At 52.5% G+C, this 18195-nt stretch overlaps 1 protein-coding gene across 4 annotated transcripts in view; it reads right to left on the bottom strand.

The window, feature by feature from the left end:
- The window catches only part of SMG6 (SMG6 nonsense mediated mRNA decay factor), a 239887-nt gene that overhangs the window by 4527 nt on the left and 217165 nt on the right, over window positions 1-18195 (bottom strand). For all 4 annotated transcript variants that reach the window (XM_030800159.1, XM_030800156.1, XM_030800157.1 and 1 more), the window contains exons 15-18: window positions 16565-16711; window positions 4438-4591; window positions 1076-1287; window positions 684-765 (exon numbers count right to left, since the gene is read on the bottom strand). In XM_030800159.1, the coding sequence (XP_030656019.1) occupies window positions 684-765; window positions 1076-1287; window positions 4438-4591; window positions 16565-16711 (595 nt within the window). The remainder of the gene's footprint in view (window positions 1-683; window positions 766-1075; window positions 1288-4437; window positions 4592-16564; window positions 16712-18195) is intronic.

Here is an 18195-nt window from a genome sequence, read left to right as displayed (position 1 = left end):
CAAGTGCTTGGGTGAGAACCCCAGAGTGGGGCTTTGGCCCAAAGATGAGATTCTGCTTACCCCAAAAGGTCTTGAAAACCGGGCTAAGGGCTCAGTCCTCAAGCTCTCACTAACCTCCAACTCTAGCCAAAGTGCTACAGCTTGTCACCAAAGAGACCAGGAAGCAAAGCCCACTATTCACTGGGGAAGTGCCTCTGCCCCAGGCCTGAAATAGGGTAAACACTCGGGTGAACGGCGAAGGTAGGAAGGTGAGCATGGCCAAGAAAGGGAAGTGTGCTCCAGGGACCCCTGGGGGCTGCCCTCAGAGCTGCAGAGGGCTGGGCTCGGGAGACCATGGCCAGAACCAGCTACAGTGAATCATAAAGACATTCTTGCTGTCAGATGGAACTCACTGAGGACACCCAAGAAAGGAAATGGATGCACGCTGGGTGAAGAACCTCGCGGCCTAGGGCTGGGCTTCCTGGGCTAGGCTCATCTCTAGTTGGCCCAGGGTGCACCTGGCATTCCCTGGGGCTGGGGGAGCCAGGACAGGGAGGTTGGGCCTCAGGCGTGCATCAGCCCTAGCACTGATTCCTTACACTTCCCAGGCTAGAGTCAGTGGAGCCCTTCTCAGGGGCTGAGGATGGGTAGGACGAGGTAGGGCAGTGGGGATGGAAGATCCCAAGGCAGAGGCAAAGCTGTACCTTTGCTGGCGGGCATGAAGTCCTTAGCCTTGTCTTTGCAGTAGTGGAGGCAGCAGGAGAGGATGAGATCATCGTTGTTACCCTGGAGGAAGACATGTGTGAGAAGCACCACTGGGCAGAAGGGGGCGCCATGTGGAGGAGGAGGGATCCTCTGCCTCTGGGGCCCTGGGCAGGGCCACCTCCCCGATCCCTCCCATGCATGCCCTGGCCCTGCCTGGCCTGGTCTGACTGTGCTAAGAGCGATTTAGGGGAGAAGGAACTCCCCCACCTGGGCCTCCATGGTGGCTGGCCCTCAGCTGCCCAGGCTGACGGGCCTCCTTCAGCCCTTCCTTCCTGGAGACCTTGTTCTGGAAGCTGGCTGTGGGCTTTCCCTTCCTGCCACGGGGTCTCACCAGCTGGCCAGTGATGTCCTCACTGCGGAAGGCGATGGATTCGAGTTCATTGCCACGGCTGGTCAGGGCTCGCAGGCAAGAGTCCCGACTCTCGAATCGCTGCTCGAGGAACTCGATGGACTTGCGGGCCTTTTCTTGTACCACACGGGCGTAGCCCCCAGCCCGGTGGTCTGTCTCCTGCCCCTTGGCCAGGCCATCCAGCTCATTGATCACTGATGAGACAGAGCCCCACAAAGTATCAGCCTCAGCAATCAGCTTTTATCCTAGGCCTTTGTCCATTCACTTTCCCAGCCAGCACCTTCCCAGACCAGAAGCCATCCTTCCCCCACAGGAGTCTTCCAGTGAAACTAGGGCAGGAGGAGAGCTTGTGGGGGCAAAATAAGTGTCTCGAACTTAACTAGGGCCGGAGGGAAGCTTGTCGGGGCAAGAAGTGTCTTGAGATTTCACAGGACTCTACTCCCTTTCTGTCTCTTCTCCTGGGCCCTGCCCTCCTCTTGGGAGGAACTTAGAGGAATCTTCTGGAGCTGCTGTATTTAGAGGAAGAAATCTGGTCCCTCTATTGCATTCCTTGGTTACAGGACCAACGTGCAAGGGTCCCTCAGGAGAGTCCAGGGTATGCAGCAGCTCAAGGGAAAGGGAGGCATCCTTCCTCAACTCTTTGGGCCCCCACACACAGCAGTCCAGGAGGGGTAAAGTTCTACCCCCAACCCCACTGGTGGAGTGCAGGGAGGTCACCATGGAGGAAGGGGCAGTCACAGCCTCATTTGCAAGGCCCTGGTATTCCTCAAGACCAGAACCTTGGCACATCTACCTTCTCTGATACTGCACGTGTGTGTGTGTATGTGTGTGTGTGTGTCTGTGTATGCATGTATGTCTGTGTGTGTACGTGCGTGTGTGTATGCGTTGTGTGTGTGTACATGTGTGTATGCGTCTGGGTGTATGTGTATGCATGTGTGTGTACATGTGTATGTGTGTGTGTGTGTGTGTGTGTGTGTGTGCCTGTCTGCCTGCCTATGTGTCTGGGACATGGCTTCATTTTCTGGTGAAGATTCTTTCCAAAATTCCAGCCAAAAGCCTGAGGTCAAGTGGGAAATATGTGCTCCTCGGGGGCTCTGGGAGAGTTTGGGGTCTGAGGCCTCTCCTTAGCGCAGTGATTCATGGCTCAGGGAGCCGGCATGAGCATGCTGTTCCATGGTGAGCCTGGCACTCATTGTCTGGGTATTCGGAGACACTTTCTGGAAAGGGCCCATGTGGGAATACACACACACACACACAATGCCCATGTTTTCGGCACCCTGAAGCTGCAGTGTCCACACAATGCATGGCTGAGGTTGGGAAGCAGTGGTAGACGGGTGTACGGTACAGCAAACAACATCAAACAGGAAAAACGGGTATTCTATCCCAAAATCTGCTTTCCTGCTTCCAAACTAAACAGGCTTCAAAGAGGAAGCTTGTTTGTGATTCTGCACCAGGCGGGGCTTCTCCACGCTGGGGTCAGGTCTGCGGAGCACAGAGCAGGTTAAAGAGCACCAGAAACAAGAAGGGAAAGCTGGCGGCTTAACCCTTTGCTGCTCTGGGCACAGGGCGTGAGTCCACCAAGGAAAGCATCAGTAAACAGGAGCCCTCCTCTTACAGCCCCTGGGAGAGTCCAGGGGCCTGCCCAGCTGAGGCAGGTCCAGAGAGGCTGGCCTGCATGGCTGCAGCACAACTGTCAGTTCCCAGCACCCTTAGGCGTCGTCTCTTTGTCCTGCATGTATCTGCTGGGTTTTCTCATACGTTTGCTCCCTCCCCACCGAATCCGGATTTCCTTACTAAACCCTAAGCTCCTCAGGGCCAAGGGCTACAGCCCTGCCTTTCACTGGATCTCTCAAGAACAAGGAGACTGAGCCCACAGCCTGGGGTACGATCAGTCCTGGTGCGGAAAAACCCTGGTAGTCTGGGACGGCGTCTGAGGCACCTTCCGGCTCTTAGGGGGCTCCTGAGATGTCCGCAGCCTCTTTCAGTTGTACCATTTCCTGACCATCTAGCAAAACACTTTCTTTCCCCTGAAAAGCTCCTGGGTAGGAAAGCAGAGAGACATATGACCTGGCAAGGCAGCCCGCCCCAGTGAGGAGAAGGGAAAGCCTGGGACAACGTGATCGTTTTGCTGCCCTGCCTTGGTGACAGAAACTGCTCTACTGTTGAAGAGCAGAAAGCCTTCCCTTAGGTCTAAGGGCCTGGATTTAAGAGGTTCTGGCCAGGCCACATGGGGAGGGGAAGGAAGACGGGGAGGGTGGAGGCAGGGAGGAGGGCTGCTTCAGTGCCAACATTCTCAGGTGGTGCTAACGTGTTTCCCACAACCCCCCAGGGTTCTGCAGCCTCTGCAGGGGCGGATGTTTCCTGCCCTTTGTTTCCACCCCCATCTGGCACTAAGACACTTGGGACTGGGAGGGAAGGCCCATTGGAACATCTTGGCATGGATGTCAAAGGTGGCTTGGCAGGCAGACTGCCAGTCTGGTGGCTTTTCCAGAAGACAAGGCTCTCAAACTTGCTCCAAGTAGCTGCTGAGAAGGGGATGTGCAAACGCCTGGGCCTCTCAATCATCTCCTAGACCCTCTCCCTCCGCAGAGGCCATCAGCTAGATACGAGCCCAGAGCCCAGAGCCCACCCTGAGGCTGACCCACCACAGAGCTCCAAGAACTAAGGGTACCCAGACAGTCCCGTGGAGACGGCCCAGCTGGGCCTCTCTGGCTAGAGGGTGGGAAAGCAAGCTAGCTGGGTCCTGAGATGCTGACCCTGCACCAGCACCAAGGCCCAGACAGTGGTAAGGGCCCAAGTGGTAGGAATCCACAGGCATGAGCCAAGGGCTTGCTCTGGAGGGTTCCTGCTGGCCTAGCCTTAGGGTGACACTGGCCAGAAGAATGCTACCTCGAACCAACAGAATGATCATGAAAAGCTACAAGACAATCAGACCAAAGGCATCTAACCACTTCAAAATCCTCCCAGCCTCCCTGCCAGACCACCCAGCAGCACTGCCGTTATCTGCCAGGGCTGAGTGTTTACCAATAACGGGAACCAGCTTTGCTGTTTTACTGCAAGCTTTATAAGGATAAAAACAAGGGCTGGGCTCATGCAGCCTCTGGTTGCTGGGACACAGGAGTCCATTTGCTCAAGCAGTTTAAGCCATGGATCAGCCATGATAATTTGAACTGCTTTGATTATTAAACAATTTTCTTTGCCCCACGCATTCCCTACTCCCCTGCAAATCCCGTCTTACACACGCACAGCAGGGCTCTGCCTGCCTGGCCCCCAGGCCGTGGGGCGTGTGTGGAGGGGGCTGCTGTGCACGTGCAAGGCTGCTCTGCCCTTCCCGCCTGACTCACCGATGAGGGGCACCACCAGGATGTACTTCCTGCTCTCCAGCAGCCGCGCCAGACTGGCCAGGTGGTCAATGAAGCCGTTGGTGTCTGGTACGAGGAACAAAGGTCTGATTTCGAGCTCCATCTGCCTCATCTGACTGTGGTCCTCCAGGACAGCCTACGGGGACAGAGTGGTGAATGAGCCAGACAGCGAGCAGGCAAGCAGGTGGGTGAGCCAGGGCCCTGACACTACGGTGTGTCAGCATCCTGCCCCTAGGAACCTCTTCCCCTCCAGAGTAATAACCAGTCCCTGTCAGGCCTGAGGGATAGGCCCAAGGGCTGAGCACAGCACTGCAATAAAAAAAGATCAAGTGGCCCAGGGAATGGCATGGGTAAAACCCTGCCTAGGGCCAAGAAAGGATCCTGAGGATATTCAAAGTAACAGGTCTCTCAAAGTAAGTAAGACTGGGACAAAAATTCAACAAGGGAGAATTAGGTTCCTTAGATATGAAAGTGGTTTCACATATATTATCTAGAAAGCCTACAGAGGAGGTACTTTTCAATCTAGACATGAATATGCAAATAAAATCTGTTATTTTAACTTACTTCACTGTGTAGCTAAAACAAAACAAAACAAAATAAAATATAGCCCGGGCAACATGCTGAAACCCCGTCTCTACAAAAAAAAAATTAGCTGGGTGTGGTGGCACACGCCTGTGGTCCCAGCTACTTGGGAGGCTGACATGGGAGGATTGCCTGAGCTCTGGAGGCGGAGGCTGCAGTGAGCTGCGATCGCACCACTGCACTCCACCCTGGGTGACAGAACGAGACCCTGTCTCAAAAAACAAAAACAACAACAACAAACAACGAACAATGAAGTTAAACTCAAACGCTATACAAAAGTGATACTGACAGCTAATAACGCGAAATTCTCCTGCAGCAGCAGCCGAAGTCTGTGCAATGTGATGAATTAAGACCCAATTCACGTGTCTGCAAAGAGCAACACCCAGGTCGATCACAATGGCCCACCACCTTGCCCTTGACCAACACAGTTTCCTAAACACGGGTCTTTTCTGTTCTACTTCTGCTCCTTTGCCATGAATCTGTACAAGCTACACTATTATTTACTCGACGTTTTTCTTTAAACTGACTTTGTCACTTTTTTTCTTAGCCTCTTCTTCAGCAACCATATCATGATACTAAGCAACTGACAGCCTAGTCGTATGCTTACTAGTGCAAGCTAAACTGCCAAACAAAAAGCAGACAAAAGAATAAAAGCAGAAGAGCCTCCTTGGCCCCACTGACCCACCGCCTCCTCTAGCGCCTCTCACCAAGCACGTGGCCCAGCGCTTGCCTTCCCTGTGGACTTTGACGTTTCTCAGGGAAGTTCCCGAGAGATGCACATTTGCGAAAGCCTGATTTTCTTCTCTGACAGCCTTACACGTGTGGCAGCGGCCCTTTGAGACAGGCTCTGGGTATGTCTGTCACTAGAGAACATGGCCACTACTGTACTGCTTCCTTTTCTGGGGACCATGGCCAAGAATCGAACTGGTCTGCTGGCATCTGCCCAGACAGCAGGCTCCCTGAGCAGGGAGGTAGAGGGCACCCACACAAACCTGGCAGGGCCAGGAGGGCAGGTCCCAGCCCTGTCACACCCTCTCATGGCCTTCTGCCACAGAGCAACTTGCAGAGATCCAGATGCAGGCACAGGGCAGGGGAAGTGGACGTGCGTGCCAACCGAGATGGGGCCCACGGTGCTGGTCCTGGCCACCAACAGTCAGTGAGGAGGCTGCTCAGGTTTCACTGACAATGACAGTAAAACTGAAAGGGCATGCCTTCAAATGATGGGGGTGGCTTCTCTGTGACCTGCCAGGGACCTCTCCCTATGAGTAAGTTGTGCTGCCACTGCCACCACAGCTGGTGAAGGCACAGGCTACAGGACGCTGGCAGGCATGAGAAATGCAGCTCAGGGGCCCGCTCTGCTGAAGCCTTCCTACTGATCTCACCTCATGAGAGCAAGGTGCCACTACTGTGGGCTACCTTCCCATGGGACGCGGGGTCACTGACCCTCTGCATAGGGCTGCCACCTAGAGGGTGACGTGCACTCCAACAAACCTGGCTTGGGCATCTTGTAAGAACAGGAAATGGTCCTGCTCAGGCTCAGTAAACCCCTCTGCCCTTTCTCCCCTTGCGGAGGAGCATCAGCACTCTCGTTCCTCGTTTCTCAGGCCATGCGCTCTCTGTCTAGCTCTTCTGCTGCCAGACATGCTTTCCTGGTACCGTGGCTCTCAAATCTATCTTTCTGGGTGAGCAGGGACAGAACAAGCATGGCTCAGGGAGACTTGGGAGCAGTGGCAGCTGGAGTGACAGGGGCTGGGGGTCCGGCTCTGCACTGTGCCTCTGCCTCTGCCCCTGTCCCACAAGTCCACTCCAATCTCAGTTCTCCTGCCTTGAGAAACGACCGTCCAGCCTGGTCTGACTCTATCAAGGAAGTGGAACTGGCTGCATTTTTTTTTACCCTATGTGAACAGTCAGTTCCTAAGCCCTGGTACCATCCTACCTCTATTGCTGGCAATTAGGCAGGAGAGCCCTGAAGCCAGGTGGCCGAGGGATGCTGGGGACAAACTGAGCCTACCTGTGTGTTCTGATGGCAGGACAGAAGAAAAATCTAGAAGCGAGGTCCAGAGATGCTCTAACTTCCCCGGGTTCTTAGCTCTGGCTTGCGACTAGAAAGGTGAATAGGCCACAGCCTTTCAGAGGGGGCTTCCCTGGGTGTGGGGTGGGGCCAAGCCCCGTGAGGGTGGTCAGAGCTGGGCTGCCATCATCCGGTCCCAGGGACGCCCGCAGACAACTTCCCTTAACCTGGCTCTGCCCAGTGAGTCACCAAACAACTGCTTCCTGTTCCCCGCATGCCCTCACGGAGTCTCAGGAGATGAGATGAAGCTGCTCCCTCTTCTCCTGGGGTACCGGTGGGCCTCTAGGGCGGTCACACCTGGGTCACAAGACTGGCTCAGTCCCCTTAAAAAGAGCGGCAGGCCGAGGAGGGCTTCGGAGTCCACAGGCACCCTTCTACGGGTGTCTGCATTTCCGGCCCTTTCTGAGTGGCGCTGTGTGTGTGTGTGTGTGTGTTTAGCATCTGCCCTCCCAACTTTTCCAGATTTTACCCGTCAGATTCCTGGCAGCTGTGCACGGCGCCTGTGCCGGCCGTCACGTCCCATTCCGATCTCTGGGTCGCACGGTAAGAGGAGGACACAGGATGCGCAGGGAGTGAAAAAGTGATGTCGGTGGGGAGAGTGCCAAGTCCCCACTCGCAGCCATGGGACACTTGGGGAGCACGGGAAGCATGCCGCTGCAGAGTTCAGAGGCCGGTAGTGAGGTTTATTTTTGTTTGTATGAGTAAAAAGCTGCAGAAGCCTCTGGTGGGGGTGAGGGGGGTGCAATCGGAATGCTGTGGTTCAGACAGACTGGCCCTGGCATGGAGTCAAGCGTGCTGACCCGGAAGGAGAGTTCCACAGGAACCTTCTAACGGCAGCTAAGGTTGGGCCACAGTGATCCCTGGATAGTGCACTTGGAACCCAAGCAACGTATGGACACTCTGAATCAGATTGGTGGCAACAAGGACCCAAGTTGGCATAAAATGTGGAAGAGAAAAATAATTCTGTTTCTGGAAGGTGCTAAGTAACCAACTTTCTCTAAGGTATGGGAGTTTCCTGGAGCAAGCTGGCAGAGAACTGGGAAGGAGATCATATACAATAATACCTAAGGAGGAAGCTAACAGGCTTGGGTCTCCAGGGAAAACTTTTGCAGGTTAAGTTCCTTCTCTACGGTGGAGACGATCTTATGATGCTTACCGCTGCAAGCTGAGACACACCATTACAAATAACAGCAATTCAATGAGCTGACACAGGAGGTGTGGCACTTGGAGAGCCTGGATCATGAAGCAGAGCAAGACCAGGAGAGGGCCTTCTGAGGTCTTCCTTCTGCTTAGGGGGTCCCATAGGGGGTGCGGCTGTTTCCTTTCCTCTACGGGGTGAAGAATCATTCATCCCTGAGCCTCTCTGGCCAGAGCAATGTCTTCAACAGAAATTAGAAGCTTTGTAACACAGGAAATTTCCACATTCACCTTATATATGAAAGTACCTAGCAAAGTGCCTGACACATATTAGTAACTCAACAAATGCCAGCTTCCTTTCTTCCTTCCTAACTCTATTTTTTATTTTCTACATATCCAGAACATAAATATCGGGGGGAAACCACCAGGAAATAGAACTGGGGACGAGGAGAGGTGGAGTAGAGGACTACTGATGTGTTTTTTTGTTTGTTTTGTTTTGAGATGGAGTCTTGCTCTGATGCCTAGGCTGGAGTGTAGTGGTGTGATCTCGGCTCACTGCAATCTCTGCCTCCCGGGTTCCAGTGATTCTCCTGCCTCAGCCTCCCAAGTAGCTGGGATTACAGGCGTGAGCCAACACGCCCGGCTAATTTTTGTATTTTTAGTAGAGATGGGTTTTCACCATGTTGGCCACATTGGTCTCAAACTCCTGACCTCAAGTGATCTGCCCGCCTCGGTCCCCCAAAGTGCTGGGATTACAGGCGTGAGCCACTGTGCCCAGCGTTTTTCTTTTAAAGAGACATGAGTTTCAGGCCAGGCACGGTGGCTCACGCCTATAATCCCAGCACTTTGGGAGGCTGAGGCGGGTGGATCACGAGGTCAGGAGTTCGAGACCAGCCTGGGCAACATCGTGAAACCCCGTCTCTACTAAAAATACAAAAATTAGCTGGACGTGGTGGCTCACGCCTGTAATCCCAGCTACTCGGGAGGCTGAGGCAGGAGAATCGCTTGAACCCAGGCAGCGGAGGTTGCTGTGAGCCGAGATAGTGCCAGTGCACTCCAGCCTAGGCAACACAGAGAGACTCCCTCTCAAAAAAAAAAAAAAAAAAAAAAAAAAAAAAAAAAAAAAGAGTCTCATCCAAGCCTGACCAACATGGTGAAACCCCATCTCTACTAAAAATATAAAAATTAGCCAGGCATGGTGGCACGTGCCTGTAATCCCAGCACTTTGGGAGGCAGAGGTGGGCGGATCGCTTGAGGTCAGGAGTTTGAGACCAGCATGGACAATATAGTGAAACCCCATCTCTACTAAAACTTAAAAAATCACCCGGGGATGGTGGCACACACCTGTAACCCCAGCTACTCGGGAGGCTGAGGCAGGAGAATCGCTTGAACCCGGGAGGCAGCGGTTACAGTGAGCCAAGACCATGCCACTGCACTCTAGCCTGGGTGATAAGAGCAAAACTCCATCTCAAAAAAAAAAAAAAAAAAAGAGAGAGAGAGAGAGTCTAACTCTGTCACCCAGGCTGGAGTGCAGTGGTGTGATCACAGGTCACTGCAGCCTCAAACTCCCAGGCTCAAGTGATCCTCCCACCTCGGCCTCCCGAGTAGCTGGGACTACAGGTGTGTGCCACCATGCCCGGCTACTGATTTCTATTAAAAGACTTATTGTATGTATGTATCTTAACTATGTGGATGTAGATGAAAAATTGGAAATAAAATAAAAATAGGAACAGTGGGTGAGATAGGCACTGGCTGACTGTTCATCTTGGGCCAGCAGAAGCCAACGAGGGCAGATACTGAGCGTGCTAGAAAGGCAGGCAGGGCCGCCAGCAGCATCCTCTGGGAGCAGGAGGAGGAGCATCTTCATTTGGGGTACACTGCTAATGAAAACACTGCTGCTTAGAACCCCTTTTCTGGATGTCCAAACGTACCACAGAGCTTAATATATTCTTGCACTCTTTTTAAAAATGATAACTATGGCAATTTGTTTGCTATTTCTTACCGTTTTAGGAGGACTGATCTTATTTTCAAACTAGACTGTCAAGTGCTCCAGGAGAACTGCCTACTTTTCTTGCCGTTTCCGTTGTCACACCTCACATACCGCCTGTTGTATCACAGGACTTCAGGGGACAGTGGGCTCAGTCACTGGCTCTCAGAGCTGAAGGGCACTTAATGATAATCTGATTGAATTTTAACTGATAACTTGATCTAAAACGCCAAAGAAGCAGGCAGGCCCTTTCCTGATGGAGAGGGAGGGGCAGGGCTAAGCATGACACCTCTGAGCCTGCTCCGAGCAGCAGCCTGAGGGCGTTTCCGACAGTGGCCTGGCCACTCTGTGGGAAGCCAGGCCCCCAGTGGATGGTGCTGGAGCAAAAGCTGGGGCCCAGCACTCAGGTTTTGGGGAGGCTGGAGCGGGTCTGGGTGGGAAGGGCGGATGCCCGCTCCACAGGCTGATGTGCTTTCCTGCCTTGACGTGAACGTGCCCCTGGCCTGGTGCTGTGCTGGCTCCCACCCTGTCTCCGACAGCCAGGAGCCAGGCCAGAGTGTCTGCCTTCCGCCAGCTTCCATACAGGTGTGGGGGGCTCTCTGCATACCCCATTGTTCCACAACAGCCCCCCCTAGCTGGGTGGCAGTATGAATGGACGGCAGCTAAATTTAGAGTGGAACTCCTGGGGCCACCACAAAAGAGGGACTACATCTTCAGGAGGGCGGGTGGGCGGGAAAGGGACAGGGGAGAGAAGCTATTTTGAGAACACATGTCATTGCTGGCCACAGAGCAAGACTGTGGCCATAATGCTGAGGGAAACAATAGATGTGGCCAGAGGAAGAGCCTGTTATGTTTCAGGTGGGATGTTTGCAACTGCTCAGGAAACCTGACCCCGCCCGACAGCAGCACAAATCACAGCAAAGCCTCAGAGAGGCAGTGAGGAAGCGGGGGATTCACAGGGCCAGGGCCAGCATGAGGTGCCAAGAGGCCACGCCTCATGCCTGGAGGAGCATTTTCAGTGACTGCTTTGCCCTGGGGGTTTGGTTAGGAATCAAACACCTCTGACCAACTTCCCAAACCATGTACCCTGCCCTGGTCTCTGAACAACTCCAAATGGCAATGGGAACGAAAAGAACTCAGGAGAAAAGCAGCAAGGTGGGCAGAACCAACAGGAGGAGCTGTCTCAGGCAACAAGACAGAGCGTGGGCTGAGCCGGAGAGTGTGGCCTCAAAGCCCTGGGTGGGCGGACTTGGCGCCCCCGGCATCCAGGGGCCTGCCTGGGCGCTGCAGCTCCAGCTGCACGGGCTCTGAGAGCTCCCCACACCCCTTTTCTGACCTCCAGTCGGCCCCACTCACCAGCCTCTGTGCAACGCCGGAAGCAGGGAGGGACATGCTGCAGAGGGAGACCAGGCCTCACCTCCCCCATGCTCACAGAAGAGCTTAGGCCCAGGGGTCTAGGTAAGAGCAGGGAAGTGGGGGTGTGGTTACAGCCCCAGATCTCACTTGGACTTTACAGCTATCCTGGGGGCCAGGAGGATTTTTTTCAACCCCATCTTCATATCCCCTTCCCCAAACATGTGTGGTTCCTGTTTTGCTACATCTGTGAAAGGCGCTGGGAACTGGGGACTTGCCTTACACCTCTCGGTTAACACCCTGGAGACTGATGGAGTTCAGAGCAGTGTAATTTACAGCCCATCCCTCCAATCTTAATTCACTCGATGCTCCTTTCTTCCTTATTGTATTAGTGTGACCCAGGTACCTGCCAACAATAATGGCCTCTCCAGCTAGGAGCCTCTCCCCCACTCCCAGGACAATTTATACCTTTTCCTTGGATTTTCCCCCCTTAAATTAAACAAAAAGAGGAAAAATAAGAAAAGGTTAGCATGGGTTTGGAGCACTGAAGCCCCCGTGGTTCTGGGCAGGAAGCCAATGGCCTGAGGGCACACATGTGTGTGCTCTCCCAGAAGGGCCTTCACCGGCCCTGTTTTACAGCCACCTCGGCACAGACTCCAGGGTTCACGCATATGGCCAGACAGATGTGTCTGGCTTACGTTCAAGGCTGGAAAATGAAGAATTATGGAAGTGAAGGGCCCCGGGCATTAAAGAGGGGGGGGAAGGGAAGGGGCGAATTTTTCCTCTGCTGAGAAATCCTCTTGTGGCTGTGAGGCTGGAGGAAGGAGGCTGACAGGAGGCAGGGCCGCCAGCTTGGTGCATGTGGGGCCTGTTCTTAAAGGGGCCACAGCAACCCCAGCTCCAGCTGGCCCGCAGCAGGCCTTCCATGCTTGGGTCTAAGCAGCCTCCTCAGAAGGAGCTGATCGGGAGAACAGGCAGCCCGGACAGGGCCCACCAGGGGCACGGGAAGTCAAGCGTTGGAGGAGACCTCCAATTCTGAAGGTGCTGCTGGTCGCTGGAGAGGCAAAGCTAAACACCGAGCTCCAGAAGGGGATGGATCCTGGCAGCATGTGCTCCCTCAGCATCCTGGACATCCGTTTTGTATGGATGCTCATTCACACTTCAAATCACTTGTCAAGGACTCTACCACATTGTACCATTGTACACTCTGGAATGTGATCAGTTCTGTGTCCCCCAGACACTAGCCTAGTAAATGCTCAATACCAAACTGAGCTGAAGACATGCCTCCCGATTCCAAGGAGTTCACAGTACCATGTGGGAAACAAGTCCAGAAATAACTGTAACATGAGACATGACAGCAGGTCCACAAATGAAGTCTGATGAGTGTCACAGGAACACTAAGCAGAGGGAGACGGATTCCTCCTGGTGGAAACCAGAGGTGGCTTCACTGGGGAGGTGGAGTTTCATCTGGGGATTGAAGGAGGAATAGAATTTCGACAGGTAACAAGACATATGGAGCAGAAAAAGGGCACTCTGCTTCGAGGGACAGCATGAACAAAAACCTGAGTGGAAAAGGGCAGAGCAGGTCTAGGGAGTGGAAAGGAAGGTTAGTGTCACTTCCAGGCAGGAGGGCCTTAGTGTCTGGACAGGCATTTTACATGCACTGTGATTCATTCTGAGGCCTCATAGCAGCTCTAATGTTGGTGCTTTTACCACTTTCACTAAAAAAGTGTTTAAGAGATGGGGTTTTGCTATGTTGCAGTGGCTATTCACAGGCATGACCACTGCACACCGTAGCCTTGTACTCCTGGGCTCAAGCTATCATCCAACCTCAGCCTCCTGAGTAGTTGGAACCATAGGCACGTGCCTACTGTGTCTGGCATGCTTTCATTATATAGATGAGGAAACAGGTTCAGAAAAGTTAAATAATTTGCCCAATGTCATATAGCTAGTAAGGGTTCATGAGGGATGGAGTAGTGGGAGAAGAGGCTGGAAAAACAGACTGGGAACAGATCAAAAAGCCTTAAATGCCAATAATGGGGAATTAGACTTTATTTTACTAGCCAAGCAAAGGCCTGATGATTTCTGAGCAGGGGAGTAGCTCTTTCAGGAAGAGAATGATGGAGGCAGTGCAGTGAACAGGAGCCTGGTGTGCCACAAACTCCAGGAGGTGCCACTCACAGAGACAAGGCAAATGGCACCTTCTGGGGCTGTGCAACGCAGGGGCCTTGACTGCTATACTCTAAGCAACTACTTGACCTAGAATAATAGTAGTGGCAATGGAAACAGAGAGGAGAAGAGGGAATAAATGTGTGAATAAATAGTATTTAATATGAAATTAGATACTAAGGGTTAAAAGCCAGAGTGGAATTTAAGATGATGCTCTAGTTGCTACTATTATTGTCACCGAATACTTTTTTTTTTTGAGACAGGGTCTCGCCTAGGGCTAAAGTGTAATGGCTCAATCTTGGCTCACTGCAACCTCCACCTTCTGGGTTGAAGTGATTCTCTTGCCTCAGCCTCCTGACTAGATGGGATTACAGGCACCCGCCACCACGCCCAGCTGATTTTTGTATTTTTAGTAGAGATGAGGTTTCACCATGTTGGCCAGGCTGGTCTTGAACTCCTGACCTCAAGTGATCTGCCAGCCTCAGCCGCCCAAAGTGCTGGGATTACAGGCATCAGCCACCGCACCCAGCCACTGAATACATATCTGCTGAGCACTAACTCAGCTTGCTGAGACTAAGGAGTAAAAGGAAGGAGGAGACCAAAAATAGAATGGTGGTGAGGAAGCCCAGGAGGGTGGTCTGGTGAACAGAGAGAAGACAAGGGGTCATTCACTGATGCTAAAGTGAAGCTGAAGGAAGGTGGCTTTAGGGCCCAAAGACAAAGGGAGGTCAACTATGACACAGACTGAAATTTGATAAAGATAGGTCGTCGGTGATTTTTCTTTTTAAGATAGAGTCTTGCTCTGTTGCCCAGGAGTGCAGCGGCACAATCTTGGCTCACTGCAACCTCCGCCTCCTGGGTTCAAGAGATTCTCCTGCCTCAGCCTCCCGAGTAGCTGGGACTACAGGCACCTGCCACCACACCCGGCTAACTTTTGTATTTTTAGTAGAGATGGGGTTTCACCATGTTGGCCAGGCTGGTCTCGAACTCCTGACCTCAAATGATCCACCCACCGTGGCCTCCCAAAGTGTTGGCATTACAGGCGTGGGCCACCGTGCCTGGCCATATTGGTGATTTTTGACACAACAGTTTCCATAACTGCTGGGTTGAGAGTCAAGAAATGATGGTAGAAACAGAACTTCTGGGAAAACAGATGGTAAGGAAGAGCAAGAAAAGAAGCATGAGGGCACTTCGGGAGGCCGTGGCGGGCAGATCACGAAGTCAAGAGATCGAGACCATCCTGGCTAACATGGTGAAACTTGGTCTCTATGAAAAATACAAAAAATTAGCTGGGCGTGGTGGCAGGCATCTGTAATTCCAGCTACTCTGGAGGCTGAGGCAAGAGAATCGCTGGAATCCGGGAGGTGGAGGTTGGAGTGAGCCGAGATCATACCACTGGACTCCAGCCTGGGTAACAGAGCGAGACTCTGTCTCAAAAGAAAAAAAAAAAAAAAGACGAATCTCGATTGGTATTTATTCCTCTTCCCTGGTCAGGGTGACTGGACAAATATCAGACACAGGTGGCCGTTTATGGAGCACATACTAAGTGCCATGCACTATGCTAAGTGCTTTCCATACACTATCTCATGTAGGCCTCACAGTGACTCTGAGAGATAGGTGCTATTAGCATTTTTTTTTTTTTCTTTTTTCTTTTTTGAGATGGAGTCTCACCCTGTAGCCCAGGTTGGAGTGCAATGGTGCGATCTTGGCTCACTGCAACCTCCGCCTCCCGGGTTCAAGCGATTCTCTTGCCTCAGCCTCCTGAGTAGCTGGGATTACAGGTGTGCACCACCATGCCCAGCTAATCTTTTGTATTTTTAGTAGAGACAGGGTTTCACCGTGTTAGCCAGGATGGTCTCAATCTCCTGACCTCATGATCCGCCCGCCTCAGCCTCCCAAAGTGCTGGGATTACAGGCGTGAGCCACCGTGCCTGGCCAGCACTTTCATTTAACAGATGAGGAAACAGGCTCTGAGAAGCTGAATGATTTGCCCTATGTTACAAAGCTATTTAGGCGGCAGGGCCTAGACTGTCATTGGGTCTGCCTGATCACATGCATCAAACCCTATGCCAAAGGAGAGGGAAATGGGCATCCTTAAAGAGACGGAGCGGGTGGCTTGACGCTTCCCTATGCACACGGTTCACCTTTAAACGGGGGGCAGGACTGCCTCTTTCCTGTCTGCCCCTAGCCCTAGAGGATGGGAAATGGCCTCACAGCACAAGGGAACAGACCTAGGAAGGCCAGGAAGAAACACTTGCTGGGGGTGAAGGCACAGGCCCATGAGAGGGCTGATGGGGATCAAAGTCCCTGTGTGGAGATTAAGTAGTTTGTCTCTGCAAGGGTGTAGGGAGTATCTTGTCCAGGGGGTCTTCCATTTCACTGGGAATCCAGGTAAGCAGACTGTGGCCATGACATCCTCTCCCTGAGAATAGGTGTTTTGAACTGAGAATCCACAGCCTCTCCAGGAGTATCTGGATAAGGCTCAGGGAAACTCTGAAACCCCCTCGAATTGTGTGAAAGGTCATGTATGTGTGGTGTGCACTTGTAGATTCTCACTGGGGAAGCAGCTTTTCTCAGGTTCTCTGAGAAGACCCTACCCCTGCCTTGGAGCCCAGGATCAGGGAGACTCTAGGCACCAAACCTGCCACCAGAATTGAGTGGTAGAGTAAACACAGGGGTAGAGCTAGAGAGAACATCGCAGGGCTGACTCTTCCTTAGTGTCCTGCCCAGCTCTGCTCTCTGCCCACACCCTCTCATGCCCTAGACAGCAACCCCCATAGTGGGAACCACGCTCCCCAGGCCGACTTCACCTGGATCTTTTCCTGGCGACGCTGCTGCTCAGCTATCTTCCTGGCCAGAGCCAGCTTCTTGGCCCGAAGTTCCCTGATGTCATCCTCGCCCCCGCTGCCTTCAGCCTCTGAATCTTCCTCAAAGTCTTCAATCACCACATCCTCCTCCTTTGGGTGGTGGAGCCGACCGGGACAAAGAGGAGACAGTTAGCTGGGCCCATGGCACTTACTGAACCCGACACTGCCCTTGTGGCCCCTCACCCATGCAGACTGGGGCCATCCCTTGCAAAGGGTCCCCTGGTGTGTGCTTCCCTCTACTCAGGCAAAGGGAGGTTGACAAAAGCTGTCACTCTTTCCCCGGAGCTGCTCTCTTTTATACTCTTCCCTCAGAGAGTTACACCATAAGTCACTTGCAATCACACATATATACCTGCATGGTTTACTCACACTCTGTATTCTTCCTGGTACACACTCACAAAGTCAAACTTTAGGCCTATTTTCATTCTGAAGTCACCAATGATTCAAGAGGGAAACAAGAGAGATTTAAACCACCCAATTTAAATCTAATTCATGCTAACGATCTGATAGGAATCAGCTCTGGCCAACAGCTGGGAATTAGGCGTGGAAGTTCCCTTGCCGCAGACAGCATCAGAGACAGATGTTGCAGCTCAGCAGACCTTGCCCTGGTTTCTTTTTAAGACTCCAGCCTGGTGGTGTGAGGACTGCTGGGCCCCTTTACAGGAATTCACACGACATGACTTTGCTCAGCTGCCCTCCAGGGCCTGGGCAGGGTAGGAGGTGGCTGGCTGGCTTAAGGAGCCTCCTGCCAGGCTGGTGGCACATTCCCCAAGGATGGCACCTCCCTACTTGCAGCCTCAGCTCTTAGCAGCCATCACTCCCTGGGTGGTCCCAGTCTCCATTCCTTGCTTCCTTACTTTTGGCCTTGGTCAACAGAGAACATGCAGCTGCCCAAGATAGCGTCCTTTGAGGGACAGGGTTAGCATGGGTACACAGGGAATAATTTAGTAGAAGGTTCCTGTTTCTAACTGGATTATAATAATGACAGTGATGACAACAGCTATCACTTGCTGAGTGCTTATTATTGGCCAGGTACTGGGCTAAGCATTTTTCATGTATTAACTCAGTTAATCCTCACAACAGCCTGTGAGATAAGATAGGTGCTATCACCATCCCTATCTTATAAATGAACAAACTGAGGTTTAGAAGTCAACATCTTGCTCAGGGTCACATGGCTAGTAAAGGCAGAGCAGAGATTCAAGCCCAAGTGAATCTGACTCCAAAGTTTATGCTCTTACCAATACTAATAGCCAAGCCACCCTGAATCTAGACCATAAGCTCAGACCCAGCCCTTAGTGGCTCAGCATCGTTAGGCCTGCTGTAAGCCCACTCTAGACCTGTTCAGTACAGACTGCTCTCCTCTCTAACTGTCCAGCTCAAGGTAATATACAGATGGAGTCTCTTGACTGAAAGGGATTACACAAGTGGGTGGCTGGGTAGATGACGGGGGTATATTTTGTCTTGTGAGCAGAATCTAGGGGTGTTTTGGTAGGATCCCTAAGCGACTAAACTGTGTTCTATTCACAAAGAACTATGTCTGAAGAAACATCTTTCCCTACCTCTCCCAATCTGCT

Source organism: Nomascus leucogenys, chromosome 19 (assembly GCF_006542625.1).
Source record: "Nomascus leucogenys isolate Asia chromosome 19, Asia_NLE_v1, whole genome shotgun sequence".
NCBI classification, from domain to species: domain Eukaryota; kingdom Metazoa; phylum Chordata; class Mammalia; order Primates; family Hylobatidae; genus Nomascus; species Nomascus leucogenys.
The sequence above is the reverse complement of the archived record's forward strand: the minus strand, read 5'-3'. Positions and strand labels throughout refer to the sequence as shown.